The sequence below is a fragment of the Cetorhinus maximus genome, chromosome 20, assembly GCF_964194155.1.
Source record: "Cetorhinus maximus chromosome 20, sCetMax3.hap1.1, whole genome shotgun sequence".
Classification (NCBI taxonomy): domain Eukaryota; kingdom Metazoa; phylum Chordata; class Chondrichthyes; order Lamniformes; family Cetorhinidae; genus Cetorhinus; species Cetorhinus maximus.
Genome location: NC_135898.1, coordinates 84,332,465 through 84,350,663, shown reverse-complemented (window position 1 = coordinate 84,350,663; position 18,199 = coordinate 84,332,465). Strand labels below are relative to the sequence as shown.

Genomic DNA, 18,199 nt, shown 5'->3' with positions numbered 1-18,199 from the left:
CAATTCCTGCCATCCTGCTGGCCTCATCACTTTTTTTATTATCCGTTCATGGGATGTGGGCATCACTGGCTAGGCCAGTATTTATTGCCCATCCTCAGTTGCGTTTAAGAGCCAACCAATTGCTGTGGGTTTGGAGTCACATGTAGGACAGGCCAGGTAAGGACGGCAGATTTCCTTCCCTAAAGGACATTAGTGAACCAGATGGGTTCTTGTGACAATTGACAATGGTTCCATGGTCATCACCAGACTTTTTATTCCAGATTTTTATTGAATTCAAATTTCGCCATCTGCCGTGGTGGGATTCGAACCCAGGTCCCCAGAGCATTACCCTGGGTCTCTGGAATACTAGTCCAGTGACAATACCACCGCCTCCCGTGGCCAGAATTTTATCTTCAGCATGCGGGCATGCGCCCGACACTCCGGAAAGTAAAATGATGCGCAATGAAGTCGGGTGTGTGTCCTGACGTCACCATGCATCATCGCGATATTTCGTTCGACGGGCATGGACCTGAGTAAAATCGCGGTGCGGAGCCAATCATAGGCGGCGGTCAGCTTCCCGACTGCCCCCGCCCGCTCCCGCCGGGCCTGCCCAACGTGGGAAAAATTCAGGCCCATGACTCCCTACCCAACTTGGCGGGAATGTTCACGGGTTATTTTATTGGTTAGACACTCAGTGCTGCTGGGTTCTGATCTATTTATTAACCCTTGTTGGGGTCTCTTTTCCCCTGCCTTACAACTAAAGACCTGAAGGGTGGGGAAACTGAACACTGGACGGAAGAGGAGGGGAAGGTATATACGTTTTCTTGGAACTCAGTAAAATTGAGTGTTTATTCCTTTGGGAAAGTAAGTGCCCTGACTTATAAAATCAGGTACCTCCAGTTGTCATTGGAAGTTTGTCTCAGAGGATATATCATCGGAGTCATTAAATCAAGCCGTATAATACTGTAACTGTGGTTCAGTGAGTCGCACTTTTGTCTCTGAGTCAGAAGGTTGTAGGTTTAAGACCCACTCCAGAAACTTGAGCCTAAAATTTAGACTGATATTGTGCTATCGAGGGAGTGCTGCACTGTTGGAGGTGTTGTCATTCAGCTGAGATGTTAAACCGAGGCCCTGTCTGCCCTCTCAGTTGGATGTCGAGGATCCTGGAGCAATATTCTGAAGAAGAGCAGGGAAATTCTCCACAATGTCTTCGCCGATATTTACCCCACAACCAACACCAGTATAACGGATGATCTGGTCATTGTCTGCGCACAAATTGGTTGTGACCATGCTTCAAAAAAAAAGTAATTCATCGGCTGTAAAGGGCTTTGGGACAATCTGAGGTTGTGAAAAATGCTGCAGAAATACAAGTCTTTTTAAGCTTTTTTTTAAATCTGCACTGTTATATGCTTTTCATCTTGTCTGTTGACACTGAATGATTAACCTTGAATGATTTATGTATGTGAATCCTCAGTTCCTTCTAAGCCAGGAATCCTTAAGCAGGCACTGAGCTACAGCAAAGCTGGTGACTCACCCACCGATGACCCACAGAATCAGAGAAACTGAGACATTTCCTGCATGGCCACTCGGCCCATTGTGTCCATGCCAGCTGAAAAAGATTGCTCCAGTCTGATCCCACTTTCTAGCTCTTGTTCTGTAGCCTCATCATCCTCCATGAGTGCTCTGACCTGAAGGCAGGTCCTTTGTTGACTGTCTGGCTGATGATTCACCCTGAGCTGTTCACCTTGGTAGCTTTTGTCAATGGTGGTTTGCCATTGCCTTCCACTTTCAGGGATGGGGTGAGGAGGTAGGTCTTCAGCCAGAACAGGAATTGAACCTGTGCTGTTAGGTTAATTTGAACCACACACTAGCCATCTAGCCAACTGAGCTAACCACTTCCCCATAGGATATGGCACATCAAGTGCATTTCCAAGTACATTTTAAATACATTGAGGGTTTTTGCCTCCAGCACTCTTTCAGGCAGTGTTACAAACCTCCATCACCCTCTAAGTGAAAAGAATCCTCCTTATCTCCCCTCTAATCCTTCTAAGAATTACTTTAAATCTTTGCCCCCTGGCTGTTGATCTCTCTAATAAGGGAAATAGGTCCTCCCAATCCACTCCATCAAGGACCCTCATTATTTTATCTCCCTCAGTTAAATTTCCCCTCAGCCTCCTCTATTCCAAGGAAAACAACCCCAGCCTTTCCAATCTTTTGTCATCGCTAAAATTCTCCAATCCCGGCAACATCTTCGTAAATCTCCTCTGCATCCTCTCTAGCATGATCACATCATTGCTGTAATATAGTGACCAGAACTATATGCAGTGCTCCAATTGTGGTCTAAGTTGTGTTTTATACAGTTCTAGCATAACCTCCCTACTCTTACACTCCATGCCTTGACTAATAAAGGAAAGTGTTCCTTATGCTTTCTTAACCACCTTATCTACTGGCCACCTTCAGGTATCTGTGGACATGCACTTCAAGGTCCCTCTGTCGCTCTACGCTTTGCAGAATCCTATCATTTATTGTATATTCCCTTGCCTTGTTCATCCTCCCCAAGTACATTACCTCACACTTTTCCGGTTTGAATTCCATTTGCCATTTTTCTGCCCACCCGACCAGTGCACTGATGTCTTTCTGCAGTCCACGGGTTTACATTCCATCAGCCACAGTACCAATTTTCGTAGCATCTGTAAACCTTTTATAATTCTGTCTAGCTGGGTTTAGAGCCACTTCCCATTTCCCAGAGTCCTTCTATGCTCCTGACAGTCACTGTGTTTACACTTGTCACACATCTGTCCTTGCTAAAGTCATCTCTTGTTATCTTGTAATGGTTATTGAACGATACAAAAATCAATGTTTGAGGAGTGATACTTAAAGAGCTCTGCAGTGTAGTACTTACAAGGTGCGAAGCTTTGGCATGTGATTGAAGCTGGAGACAGGGATACTGCTGATATTGTTGTTATTCAGGGTCCTGGAAAAGGTGATACAAAAACAATTAAATAACATCCCTTCTTTTATTTTACCCATCCATCGACTTTCTCTCCTCTTTTTTGGGAAAGAAAGATACTGCATTTCTATGGCATCTTTCATGATTGCAGGACACTCCAAAGTGCTTCAGAGCTAATGAAGTACGCTTGAACCATAGAACTATAGAACCATAGAAAAGTTACAGCACAGAAGGAGGCCATTCGGCCCATCTTGTCCATGCCAGCCCGAGGACATCCAGGTGCCCTTTCTAATCCTACCTTCCTGCACCCGGCCCATAGCACTGCAGCTTACAGCACTTAAGGTGCAGATCCAGGTACTTTTTAAAAGAGTACTCGACTCAATTGTGATGGCTCATGTGCTTTTGGGGAAAAAAAACTTATATTGTATGAAGTGATGGTCCCTTTAAGAACTAAGTTTGTCTGAAAGATTTCTGGTAATGCACCTTGCTTCCAGTAACAGATCATATGACCAAGTTGCCTGGGAGACAAACAATATAAAGAGGGGTCATGAAGAAGTTAATTATTAGGGGGGAGAGTCATTTTTCTGCATATGGTTCTGTTGCAAGCAGATTTAGTTCTTTAATTTAGAGCCAGCTGGGGGCAGAGAACTCCTCTTTAAAGCAGGATTCAGCTGAAATTTTGTGTGTGTGGCTAAAAAAACTGGTTAACTGAAGGACTATACTATTAGTGAGTTGAACTTCTGAGATAGCCAAGCTGAAAAGAGAGTAAAGAGTTTTAGATGCAAAATTCCAGAGTTAAAGGATATTAGAACCAGGGTTAGATTCAGGTGGCTATACGACCAACCGATCAACACCATCTCCCGCTGAGGTCTGTCCTTCCTGGGTTTGCACAAAGATGATATTTGGGAGAGGAGTTTAGATGCAGCCTTTAACATCCCAGATGCATGAATCAACTGAGTGCTCCTCATGTTTCATAGGGTGGGGTCCACAGGGAACCTGACAGAGCAAACCAACAAACAAACTGCTACATAAACAGAAAGCTGGGGAAGACTTACAGAACCTCCAGGCTCCTGAGGGCTCGGAATGCGCCTTCCTCAATGCAAGTAATTTGATTTTTATCCAGCTGCCTGTTATAAGAGAGAGAAGGAATATTGAAGCAGTGAGGCCATAAATTTTCAGACGACAGGCCCCTTACCTAAATATTATCTTTACTAGACCCTAATCCTTAGAATATGAAGAAATCTATGAAGGTTTCTCTCGATCACTGATGTTCTGCTCTGAAGTTTGGCCTCACTTTGCGGAAACCTCTTTAAATGGGCTCTGTTTTTAAAAAAAAAATCTTTACCATCAATGTTTTTGAATTCCCCTCGATTCCCTTCATCACCTGACGTAGGCAGAGAGCAAGGGGCAGATACTAGAGGGAGAGAGGGACAGAAAGCGAGAGAGAGCGGGAAAGGTGAACAGAAGGCGGGAGATAAGCATAGAGCGGGAGAAACAGTTAGAAAATGGGAAAGACAGATGAAAGATTAGGAAAGAGATAGAGAGTGGAAGAAACGGAAACGGGTGGAAGAAATAGGCAGAAAGTGGAAGAGACAGCTGGACAGAGATTGGAGGAGGTAAACAGAAAAAAAGACCACAGACATTGGAGGCCTGAGTTTTCGCTCTAGTATCGGGTGCGCAGGGGTTGGGAGAACTCCTGGCTCTGTAAGGCCAACTCCTGAGGAGGTGCGCCCCCCGCAGAAGTATGGGTTTTTGTTCCAGGGATGTCGGGTTTTGTGGGAGTCAAACCCGCCCCCCCCCCCCCCCCCCCCCACCGGGGAAACGTGTGCAGGCGTCCAGAGGGGCTGCTGGGTGCAGAGGCAGGCAGGGCCACAGGCCCAACCCGGTGCTCCAGCACTTGGTCCCAGCTGTGGAAAAAGGCTGCGTTTTGCGGCCAACACCGCGCGTGTGCAATTGTATGCGCGGCCTCCATCTTTACAGGGGGCAACGTGCAGCAGGGAATTGCAAATACTACAATGTCGGCAGCATCAAGTTCACACTCCGTCCATCCACAGCTCAACCCAAACCTCACCGACAGGGCTGGAAAGGGCAAGTGGCAAGCGGGACTCATCCATCTGCCCAACCTCACCCCCAACCCCCAATTAAACTGAACACTTCATGTTGGTGTCTTTTTAGAAATTTATCAAAAGATGAAATATCAAAAGAAATGGCTGGGGGGAGAGAGAGAGAGAGAGAAAGTAGGAGAGACAGAGACAGGGAAATGCCCGCGCTCTGAGTGCCCTCCCGCTGCAGGGCTCAGGAAGTCTGGAATTGCTTGACATTTCAGGCCAGCCATTTAATGAGTTCAGAGGGATGGTCCACCTGGCCTTGTTATGTTTCCTTCCTGGTATAAACCATTTTGGGGATACCTGTGCAGTAAAATAGGATTCATTGTTAAAAGGTTGAAGACTGCTGAAAAGAAGCTGTCTCCATTTCTGAGGGTGGATTTGTGTCTCGTGCTAATGACGTCATTGACCTCTGCGCAAACGCTGTCTGCAGCCATCTTGCATTGGCAGGAGTTACAGCGTTGAGAAAAAGAATCAAACGAAAAACAGTCCTGCAGCATTCAACTCTCACACTCCCCATGCCCCATTCATGCCAGCCCATGTCATCTCATGTGCCCACTCATACCCCATGGCCCCTCATACCCTCCAATGTCAACCTATGTTCTTCCACCCACCCCCATGGCTCTTTACAGCCCCTATGCCAACTTAGTGCCAACTCATGCCAACCCATGCCCCACCTACCACCCTTTTACCTTACATCCTCCATGGTGACTGATGGGAAGACCTCAGGAGTCCCACTTCGAAGACTTCATAAGCACTTGGACCTGTCAATCAGACAGTGAACTGACAGGCACCCCGATGTGACAATGATGGGTTGTGAAATCAGACAGCTCTAATTTTATAATGGTAGCCTTCAGGCTTATGTCAACAGACAGAGTGAAATAACAAGCACTGATTTTTTCAGCTCTGCAGCCAGTTTTTTCAAATATTTAAAGGGCAGGACATTTAAATGCCTTGACAGCTTAACAGCTCCCTTTGACATCTCACTCTGCCAGCTTCCTAAACAGCTTGACAGCTCCCTTTGACATCTTACTCTGCCAGTTTCCTTTGACATCTCACTCTGCCAGCTCCCTTAACAGCTTGACAGTTCCCTTGACAGTTCCACTGAGTTTATCCAATTCTGACACCCAATCATGTCTGCTTTTGACAATCCCAAAGGGCACCATACAACTCCAAAGAATCCAATAAGTTTAGGCTTTCTCCTACTAAGTCTAATGCGCACAATGCGTATTCCCCATTCCCTCCTTGTGAAAATCAGATCAGAGTGAAGGCGGCTGCACCTTAACATGTGCAGTTGCCTCCGTGAACCATGGATATCCAAAGTTTGACCTGCCACTGTTCCCTCTTCCCGTGAAAATGATGGGGACCGGGTCTAGGGGCATGACTCCTGGATTCGGGACTCTGGCACCATTTTCACAAAGACGGAGAACCTCTCCGTCTGTGTGAAAATTCAGGCCTGAGAGACTATAAGAAATAAGGATAAAGAGAGTGGGAGGGAATCACAGAGACCCCCAACTCTGAAGAATGGAGACAGGCAGAGTAAGAGGAAGTTAAAAAATGGTGATAGAGTAAGAGACAGGTAAAGAGAGATGCAGAGTTCAGAGAGATAGAGTCGGGGCTGGAGTAATGTTGGAGACAAAGAGAGAAAGAAGCTGATGGAGAGGACAAAGAGGTAGACAGTGCTTTCTCATTTTTTATTGAGAATGGACCTTCTTGACTGACAAACAATGCTACTTATTTTAGATCACTCTCATCGATTTAATCCTCCCATAGCATACAGCTCAGTCTATGATTACAATAGGGTGGAAGTTAATCTCTGAGCCAACGACCACTGACTCTTCCCAGGGAAAAACATTGATTTTGTCTTGTTTTGGTTCTTGTTTAGGGAGAAGGGCTAATGTTGGCATTGTAACTGTCCTGGTATAGGGCAAAATTGGCAATATATACCCCCAACACAAGGAATCTGTATCCGATGTATTTTGACTGTTTCATTTACATTTTCTTTGAACATCTTTGTTCATTAATTGTAAAAATATCGGAGATAAGAGGAAAAGGCTATTTAACTGGGGAGGGGTGGGGAGGTTTGGGGGGGGGGGGGTGAGGTGAGGAGGGGGGTGGGGGGCGGGGAGAGATGCAAGAGACCATGTGACAAAATCTCAAGGAATCCAAGAAACTGAGCTGACCAGCCATAGAAATACTGTGGCTACAAGAGCTGGTCAAAGGCTGGGAATCCTGCGACAAGTAACTCACCTCCTGACTCTCCAAAGCCTGTCCACCATCTACAAGACACGAGTCAGGAATGTGATGGAATACTCCCCACTTGGCAGGGTGAGTGCAGCTCCAACAACACTCAAGAAGCTGGACACCATCCAGGACAAAGCAGCCTGCTTGATTGTCACCACATCCACAAACATTCACTCCCTCCACCATGGATGCACAGTAGCAGCAGTGTGTACCATCTACGAGATGCACTGTAGCAACTCACCAAGGCTCCTTAGACAGCACCTTCCAAACCCACGACCTCCACCAACTAGGAGGACAAGGGCAGCTGATAGATGGGAACACCACCACCTGGAAGCTCCCCTCCAAGCCATGCACCATCCTGACTTGGAAATATATCGCCGTTCCTTCACTGTCACTGGGTCAAAATCCTGAAGCTCCCTCCCTAACAGCACTGTGGGTGTATCTACACCACATGGACTGCAGTGGTTCAAGAAGATGGCTCACCACCACCTTCTCAAGGGCAATTAGGGATGGGCAATAAATCAGTTGACAACCCTGCCACTCTCCAAGCGGGAGCAGTCTCTGGTTTTCTGGTTTTGTGTAGGATTGACAAAGGACAACAAGTATCACTGGAGACCACAGCAACGCAGTAAAGTCTGACTAGCCAAGTACTTCACTGAGACAGGTTGAGCTCCAACTGCAAGACTCAAATCACCACACCCCCGAGAGGACGGAATCTCAGCAATGTCGTAATGGAGCAGGACAGGGCCCTTAGGAGTCTGTCCAAAAAGAGAGAGGGAGGGAGAGGGCAATGCAAGAAGGCTTAAGGAGAGAAAGATGGAGACGTATTTAACTGGCGAGCATCTCGACTGGACTGGCTGTACTCACAAGTTCTTGATGTCGGTCGCTCCACGGAATGCCTTCCTGGGAATAGCATGGATGAAATTCTCGCTCAGATCCCTGTGAAAACATCAGATTCCACATTACTGTGAGTTTTTGAATAATCAATCATATTCACCCTCACTATTAATGACCCCCGCTGTTAATGTTCCAGTATCTTTTCTGTTGCTCAGTAGGGTTACTGTGTGGATAACTGCACCACTTGACCCTCTGTACGTTCAGAATCTTAGGCCGGTATTTTACGTTCTTCCTTGGAGTGGGCTGGCAGGTGGGGGCGGGGATGGTAATAATAAGGTGGAGTGGCAGGAGGGGCTGCTTGTCTTGGGCGGTGTGGCTGGGGTCTCCAACTTAGAGATGGGAGATTTTGCCATGAAGGGAATGGTAGCATAGTGGTAATGTTACTGGACGAGTGAACTGGAGGCTTGGATTAATGCTATGGGTACACGGGTACAAATCTCACCACAGCAGCAGGTGGAATTTAAATTCAATTAATAAAACCTGGAATTGAAAGCTAGTCTCAGTGTCGATTTTCATAAAAACCCATCTGGTTCACCTCAGGGAAGGAAATCTGGCCTATATGTGACTCCAGACTCACCGCAATGTGGTTGACCCTTAACTGTCTGTTCAAGAAGGCAGCTCATCACCACCTTCTCCAGGGCAATTAGGGATGGGCAACAAATGTTGGCCTGGGCAGTGATGCCCACATCCTATGAAAGAATAAAAAAATGCTGGGGAACTTCATTAATTAAATAAAATCTATAATTAAAGAGAAGTTAGTATCAGTAATGGTGAGCATGAAACTACTGGCTCTCCGTTAAAAGTTCATCTGATTCATAGGAAATCTGCCATTCATACCCGATCTGACCTACATGTGACTCCAGACCCACAGCAATGTGGTTGACTCTTAATTGCCCTCTGAAGTAGCCACCCAGTTGTATTCAAGGAGGTGGCTCACCAACACCTTCTCAAGGGCAATTAGGGATGGGCAATAAACGCTGGCCTTGCCAGCGATGCTCACATCCCATGAATGAATAAAGGAAAGACTCCAGGAATACATCTGACCATATTTGGCAACCTGTTGGTAAACAGTTTTTGCCATTTGGACAAGTCTTCCACAGATCCTCACATTCACAATGGCCATTTATTTTGCAATGGGGAAGCTCCTGATTCTTTTTGTAGTTAGCCAATTGCCGGACTGTCGGACTGTTTAGCTCTTCGATAGTCCGCTCCTCCTTCCTCTCCTCCCCCTCCCCCGCACCCCCTGCAAACTGAGCCCCCATCCCTCCCCCCCACCCCCCAGCAAAAAGAGGCCAAGGTTTGAGATAAACAATCTGCAGCAAAGCTCTCTAGAACTGGATGAAAGTCAATATTCTAACAGATGACAGATGAGGTTCTAATCTGACAAGGCACTCTGTGGAGATGGGGGGAGGGGCTGGGCTACCAACTGGTTTCAGCAGGCTGTGTGGAAATTTCTCGAAGTCTGGTTTATTTAATTTGCTAAATAAAAGGCCTTTTGCTTTAGGATTTGGAGACGCTAGCTATTTATCTTACTTGAAGTTACTGTTGAACCTTCAGTAGCAGCAAAGCAAACCTCACAACTCAACCCATGATCCCACCCACCCGGCTTTGTACTGATCCTAAACCCTCCCCGATACCACCTGCTCCCACCCTGATCCCATCCCATTCCTTGCCCCTGTATGATTCAAATTTAAGGTAGATTCTGAGCAGGCAAGATTTTTTTTATTCAGTCATGGGATGTGGGCATCAATGGCAAGACCTACATTCATTGCCCATCCCTAATTGCCCTCGGGAAGATGGTGGTGAGCCACCTTCTCGAATGGTTCATTTTGATTCATTTCCTAGGCCATTTCAGAGGGCAGTTAAGGGTCAACCACATTGCTGTGGGTCTGGAGTCACATGTAGGCCAGATCAGGTAAGGATGGCCGATTTCCTTCCCTAAAGGACATCAGTGAACTAGATGGATTTGCATGATAATCCGGTAGTTTCACAGTCACCATTGCTGAAGATGGCATTTAATTCCAGATCTAATTGATTAACCGAATTTAAATTCCCCAGCTACTCGGATTGGAACTCATGCCTATGAATTTGTAGTCCAGGGTTCTGGATTATTAATCCAGTAATTTAACCACTATGCTACAATGCCCAACCCTAGACCAGCACAAATTGGCTTCAGTTACACAAGCTGTATAAGGTGTGGGGAAATGTGTGTAAACACCACTGAAAAAAGCAGATGGAGAAAAGAATTCTTTAGGGAAAAGCTGACCATGACCCAGGATCAAAGGCATCAGAGAAGACCTGGGAGGCCTGTTGGTCTTTAACTAGCCTAACTAGGAAACCCAGGAACTGCCAGGCAGAGGAATGGAGAACCTGGTATATCACTCCCACACCACTAACCTGTGATAAAGTAGGTGACCAAAGGACACGCCATTGCCCAATGGTCACCTCTGTCTTAGAGTCAAGAACGGGTTCCTGTAGCCTAGGCAACTTGTGAACTAGACAGTTCGTGTTAGCGAGCTAATCTTTACTTGGGCTAGGCTTGAGACGGAAGTGGGAACAAAACGAGTGGTCATAAATAAAGCTAATCATCACTGATAAATCTAATGAGGAATTCAGAAGCAATTCCTTTACTCAGACAGTGGTTAGAATGTGGAACCTGCTACTTCACGGAGAGATTGAAGGGAGTAGCATTAAATCATAGGATAGTATGGCACAGCAGGAGGTCATTTGGCCCATCGAATCTGCAACAGCTCACTTGGAGAGCAATCCAGTTAGACCCAGCCTTTCCCCAAGTATTTATCCAATTCCTTTTTAATGGTTATTGGGCATGTGTTCACTACCCAAACATTTGACAACAAATGTTGGCCTTGCCAGTGGCGCCCACATCCTATGAGAGAATAAGTAAAAACCCTATCACACAGCGAATTCCAAATCCTAACCACCCTGCTGCATAAAAAAGATTTTCCTATGTCACCTCTGGTTCCTTTGCCAGTTACCTTAAATCTGTGTCCTCTGGTCATTGACCCTTCAGCCATTGAAAACAGTTTCTCTTTATTTAATCTATCTAAACCCTTCATGGTTTTGAACACCTCTGTCAAATCTCCTCTCAGCCTTGTCTCCGCCCTAAAACGAAGAACCCTTTCTTCAATAGTCTGTCCTTTGACTGTAATCCCTCAAGCCAGGATCCATTCTAGTAGATCCCTTCTCTACCTTTAAGGGGAAATTAGGGTAGTAATGGCGAAAGGAATGGAAGGTAATGCTGATAAGGTTAGATGATGAGGAATGGGAGAAGGCTCATGTGAAGTGTAAACACTGCAGATGAGATTAGCACACTGGAGATTTTCTGTGCAGCATCTCAGATGGTGTTAAGTCCCATTTCCTGTTTGACGAGGTATGTATTGTCTACACTCCCCAGGTAGTCTTGACAGCTGCAACATTTTTTCCTTCCTTGTTAACAGGCGCCCTGTCCTTCAACAGACGGGCACACCATGCAAACTCAATTTGTTTCCACCTTGAATACATCACTTGATGCACTTGTTTGAGCTCATTGACACAGGTGGGCCTGAGCTACAGAGTGAGAAGGAGGCAGCCAAACACTTCAAGGAAGTATTTTCTTGGCCGTAAGGTGCTTTGGGATGTCCTGAGGCCTTGAAAGGCGCTATAGAAATGCGAGACCTTCCTTTTTTTATATCAGCAGCTCAGTAAAATCCCCTAAAGACAGCGGCATCATTCAAAACACAGCTGACCCAATTATTCAATGGACTAAGAACATGAGATGGATTTTAATGTGGATACATGTCAGTTAATTTTAACATTGGGATAGGAAACACTGTAACATGAAGACTGGGTCTCCATTAACTAGAGTGGAAGAGGCAAAGTGTTGGGTTGATTATTGGCTGTTCACTGAGAGCGTGCAGTGTATATATCAGTTAAGATAATTGTACCCGACAAAGGGGCCCTAGAGCATCAGGATATTTTAACCCTCTGTGACCCAGTTGCATATTGGATGCTGCATCAGGTAATGCGTAGCCACACCCAGAGATTCGAGGAACAGCAGCCAGGGTGATTTATGGACTTAGGCTCAATGTTAGAAGGACAGACATGTGGAACTGAATTTATTTTCATTGAAGGAAGAACATCTGTGAGAAGTCAGTCCAGTGCAGAGAAACTCTTTCCTCTGAGAGAGGAAACCTTGTTAAAGAAATGTGATGGGGATGGAGATGTACAATGTTTTCTCACATTTCAGCAAGTGCATTTCCTCATGATTAGAGGCCCAATTCTAGGCACCAAACTTCAGCAAGGATGTGAAGACATTGGAGGGAGTGCAGAAAAGTTTTACCAGAATGTTCCTGGGGATGAGAGACTTTAGTCACGGAGATAGATTGACAAAACGGGGTGTGTTCACAATGGAGAAGGTTAAGAGGTGGTTTAATAGAGGTGTTCAAAATCAAGAGGGGGCTGGACAGAGTAGATAGGGATAAACTGTTCCCATTGACGGAAAGGTCAAGAACTGAGGGCACCGATTCAAGGTGATTGGCGAAAGAGCCAATGGCAACATGAGGAAAAGCCTTTTTACGCAGCAAGTTGTTAAGTGTCTGGGAGTGCATGGCCTGAGAATGTGGTGGAGGCAGATTCAATCGTGGCTTACAAAAGGAAATTGGATAATTCCCAGAAGAGAAAAGGAAGAAAGGCGGGGGAGTGCGATTAGCATAGTGCTCTTTCAGGGAGCCACCACAGACACAATGGGCCAAATGGCCTCTTTCTGTGCCGTAACCTTTTCCTGATTCTATAGTGAGGGGATCAAGAACAAGGAGCCACAATCTTAAAATTAGTGCTGAGCTGTTAGGAGTGAAATCGGAAAGCACTTCTTCACTCAAAAGTTGGAGAAATCTAGAACTTTCTACCTCAAAAGTCATTGGATGCTGGAGGATCAATTGGAGCTCTTGATACAGAGATTGATTTTTGTTGGGTAAGGGCAGGATATGGAGCAAAGATGGGTAAATGGAGCTGAGATACAGATCAGCCAAGATCTTACAGAGGAGGTTAGAGGGGCTGAATGGTCTCCTCCTGTTCCTGATGTTTCTAAATGGATCCTTGTGGTGCTTCCCATAAAATAGGATAATCAGATCAAAATGTCATCTGGTGCTTAAGGCCACCATTGGTGTTCACAACCAGCTCCATGGATGGGAGAGAGGTCAGAGGGCAATGCCACCAACAACTTATATAGCACCTTTAATGTAATAAAAGTTCCCAAGGCACTTCTCAGCTGCATTATAAAGAAATATTTACACCCATTTTGAACGACAGAAGGGGATATGAGGACAGGTGATCTCAAGCTTGGCCAAAGAGGTAGGTTTTAAGGAAGAAAGTGAGATAGAGAGGCAGAGAGGTTTAGGGAGGGAATTCCAGGACTTAGGGCCTAGACAACTGAAGGAGCAGCCACTAATGGTGGAGCAATTAAAATCAGGGTGTTCAAGAGGCCCCGAATTAGAGGAGCGCAGAGATCTTGGAGGGTTGCGGGATTAGAGGAGAGTACACACATAGGGAGGAGCGAGGTCATGGAGGGGTTTGAAAACAGGAATGAGAATTTTGAAATCAAGACATTGCTTGGCTGGAAACTAATACAGGTTAGTGAGAACAGGGGTGGTGGGTGAATGGGATTTGGTGTAAGTTAAGACATGGGCAGCAGAGATTTGGATGAGCCTCAAATTTACGGAGGATTTAAGTGCGAGGTTGGCCAGGAGTGCATTGGAATAGACAGGTCTAAAGGTAACAAGGGCATGGGTGAAGGTCAACGCCTCCAGAGCCATGTGTTTCTGATGGACTTCTCTCCTCAGAAAATCCCCGGATGGCCATTCGCCCTCTGCCTGCGGCCTGAGCAATGCTGAGAGTTTTCAAATGGGCTGCCTGCCATCCTTATTCTGGGCGAGGACACGGCCAGTCCTTCCAGGGGAGCCAAGTGGGAGCACAGTGGTCATGCTGCTGCAGTAGTGATCCAGTGGCAAAGACAAAACAACCCTGAGAGCATGAGTTTGAGTCCCACCACTGGTTATTGAGAATTCAAATTCGGTTTGTAAAATCTCTGGGAATAAAAAGTTGGTGTTGACAAAAGCGTCCATGAAGCTGCCAGACTGTTGTACAATCTCATCTGGCGTATTAAGGGTCCTTTCAGGAAGGAAACCTGCTATCCTTACCCGGCCTGGGGATATATTTGCACTGGTGAGGTCGTTCGAAACACAGGAGCATAAATGTAAGACAGTCACTAATAAATCCATTCGGGAATTCAGGAGAAACTGCTTTACCCGGCAGGGAACGGGAGTGGTGAGAATGCAGAACTCACTACCACGGGAAGTGGTTGAGGTAGAAATCTTTAAGGAGAAGCTGGATAAAGAAATGAGAATGAAAGGAAGAGAAAGATTTGCTAAGAAGTTGAGATGAAGTCGGGTGAGAGGAAAATCATGTGGATGATGCAGCTCCAACAACACTCAAGAAGTTTCACACCGTCCAGGACAAAGCAGCCCCGCTTGATTAGCGCCACATCCACAAACATTCACTCCTTCCACCACCGACGCACAGTAGCAGCAGTGTGTACCATCTACAAGATGCACTGCAGGAATTCACCAAGGCTCCTTCGACAGCACCTTCCAAACCCATGGCCACTACCATCTAGAAGGACAAGGACAGCAGATAGATGGGAACACCACCACCTGGAAGTTCCCCTCCAAGCCACATACCGTCCTGACTTGGAAATATATCACCGTTCCTTCATTGTTGCTGGGTCAAAATCCTGGAACTCCCTCCCTAACAGCACTGTGGGTGTACCTACACCACATGGACTGCAGCGGTTCGAGAAGGCAGCTCACCACCACCTTCTCAAGGGCAACTAGGGATGGGCAATAAATGTTGGCCTAGCCAGCGAAGCCCACATTCCGTGAATGAATAATAAAAAAAACACCAGCATGGACCAGTTGGTTCAGTGGCCTATTTCTGTGCTGGGAATTCTGTACGTGACTCCAGGCCTACACCAGTCTTAGCCGCCTTCCAAAGTGGCTGAGCAAGACATTTAATTGAATGAAACTGCTACTGGTGGTTTCGGAAGCAGGCGCCACTTCTCAGGGCAACTAGGGCGTCATCCACATCCCAAGAAGTGATCATTTAGAAAGACAGGGTTCCATCCCCAACATAAGAGGCAGAAAATTGACACTGCTCCAAACTGCTTCCTCCCATCATTGTGATAAAGGCCTGTCACGTACATTGCTGTGAAGCACTCGCCGAGGAAAAAACTGTGGGCCCTGCACTCAATGATGCATGAAGTGCAGATTGTTCGACAGATAGTGAACTCACTTCAAACTGCCAATTACCTCCAATTATGGCTTATCCTGGACTTGCGGACACGGGCTGGTGCCAAAGACCTTGGCAGGATTCTCACTGAGGTTTCACATTCACTGACCATCAGGCAAATTCACGCATGTGGGTCATCATTGCTTGTCGGTCATTCCCTTTTGGAGGGTCTGACACTCGGAGCCACCCCCAACCCCCACTCCCGGCTGAAATAGCCCTAACAGACCATAGTTTAAACTAAAGCCAGTAAGAATGTTTACGTTCCACTTCTGGGACTTGAGCACAAAAATCTCGCCTGGCACACAAGTGCAGTACTGATGGAGTGCTGCACTGTCAGAGGTGCCTTTTTTCAGATGAGGCATTAAACCAGGGCCCCATCTGTTCTCTCAGGTGGATGCAAAAGATCCCATGGCCACTATTTCAAAGACGATCAGGGGAGTTAATCCCAGTGTCCTGGTCAATATTTATCCCTCAATCAACACCACAAAAACAGATAATCTGGCCATTATCACTTTGCTGTTTGTAGGGACTTGCTGTGCACAAGTTAGCTGCTCTATTTCCCACATTTACATTTATTTAGTACTTCATTCGCTGTAACCTGCTTTCAGAAGTCGCAGAGTTGTGACAGGTGATATATAAATACAACTTCTTTCTTGCTATCTTTGGTCTGAACTGCGTGACACACAAACCCAATTAAAGGAATGTCAAGACTTTACACTCTGGACCCTCTCTGAACCTCTCCACCTCCTTCTCCTTTAAGATGCTCCTTAAAACCTATACCTGGCCAAGCTTTTAATCAAAAAGGGGTGGTTTGATCTACTCTTCCTCCAGTTTCTTATCCTTTGTCCTAATATCTCCTTTTGTGCCTTGGTGTAAAATTTTGACTGCTAACAAACCTGTGAATGGCCTTCAGATGTTTTATCATGTTAAAGGCACAATGTGAATACAAGTTGTTGTTTTGTACTAGCTCATTTGTTGCATATGTCCTTGAATATGTCCAACCAGAGTTAGCTGCCCATAGTGGCAGGGGTACACAACAACATGGTAGATACCAGAAAGCATGTTGAGGACAGGGATGAGCTGTGTGTGTGCGTGTGTGTGTGTGTTTCTGTGTGTCCATATGTGTGTGCATGTGTGTATGTGTGTCTGTGTGCATGTATGTGTCTCTCTGTGTGCATGCGTTGTGAGTTTGTGTGTGCGTGTCTGTGTGTCCGTGTGTGCATGTGTTTCTGTGTGTGTGTGTATGTCTGTGCATGCTTGTGTGTGTGTGTCTGTCTCTGTGTGCACATTTGTGTGTGTGGGAGAGGTATGTGTGTTTGTGTCTGTGTTTGTGTCTGTGTCTGTGTGTGTGTTTGTGTGTGTGTTTGTGTCTGTGTGTGTGTCTGTGTGTGTGTGTCTGCCTCTGTGTGTGCGTGTGTGTGTTTGTGGGAGGGGTATGTGTGTCTGTGTATGTGTCTGTGTCTGTGTGTGTGTCTGTGTCTGTGTGTGTGTCTCTCTGCTCCTGATTCTGGTCATAAACAGTCCAATCCACAGCAGGGGAAACATAGCACCTTGTCACCACGGGAACACAAGCCTGTGAATATTCTAAAACAAAAGTGAAACACTGATGCTGGAAATCTGAAATATAAACAAAAAAAATAAAGACTTGCATTTATATAGTGCTTTACACAATTACTAAACGTCTCAAAGCACATGAGAGCCAATGAATTGCTCTTTGAAGTGTAGCCACTGTTGTAATGTCGGAAATGCAGCAGCCAATTTGCACACAGCAAGCTCCCAGCAATGTGAGAATGTCCTGTTTTTTGTGATACTGATGAACGGATAGCTATCAGCCAGGATATCCAGCAATAACTCCCCTGCTCTTCTCTGAAATAGTGCTATGGGATCTTTTATATCCACGTGAACAGGCAGATCGAGCCTCGGTTTAATGTCTCATCTGAAAGACAACAACTCTGACAGTGCTGCACTCCCTCAGTATCACACTGCGGTGTCAACCTGGATTTTTGTGCTCGAGCTCTGGAGTGGGACTTGAACCTGGAACCTTGTGATTTAAAGGGAAGAGTGCTATCCACTGAGTCACAGCTGTCACTTCGCATGTTGGAAACACTCAGCGCGTCAGGCAGCGTCTGCGGAGAGAGAAACAGAGTTAATGTTTCAGCTCTGTGACCTTTCATCAGAACTCTGTTTCCCTCTCCACAATGCTGTGTGACCTGCCGAGTATTTCCGGAATTTTCTGTTTTCATTTCTGTCAATATGCTGTTGGATGAGTTGCCTCTTGCACACGCATTCAACACATCAACCTGTAAATGCATGTTGGGCTTGTGTGTCAGGCAACGCAGTGATAGATTTGTGGAGACAGGTCACAACAAACTGCAAGTCTATAGCAAGAACGTACAGAAACGTATGTATTATATACACCTGCGACACTCCAGGCCTGACAGTTCAAAAGTGAGAGACAGGGCAGTTATTTCAGGCTGACCCAGAGTTAGAAGCATAGAATCACAGAAGGAGGCCACTTGGCCCATTGTGTCTTCACCGAGGGAGCAACCCCACTTTTCAGCATTTGGTCTGTACCTCTGCAGGTTACTTACGGCACTTGAGGTGCATATCCAGATTCCTTTTAAATGAGTTGAGGGTTTCTGACTTTACTGCCTTTTCAGTGAGTTCCAGACCCCCGCAACCC

At 46.1% G+C, this 18,199-nt stretch overlaps 1 protein-coding gene across 1 annotated transcript in view; it reads right to left on the bottom strand.

Annotated features, from left to right (window-relative positions):
- Positions 1-18,199, bottom strand: part of LOC144694703 (slit homolog 1 protein-like) — a 191,135-nt gene that overhangs the window by 64,158 nt on the left and 108,778 nt on the right. Inside the window, exons 5-7 of the mRNA XM_078565291.1 lie at positions 8,146-8,217; positions 3,985-4,056; positions 2,882-2,953 (exon numbers count right to left, since the gene is read on the bottom strand). Of these exons, the coding sequence (XP_078421417.1) occupies positions 2,882-2,953; positions 3,985-4,056; positions 8,146-8,217 (216 nt within the window). The remainder of the gene's footprint in view (positions 1-2,881; positions 2,954-3,984; positions 4,057-8,145; positions 8,218-18,199) is intronic.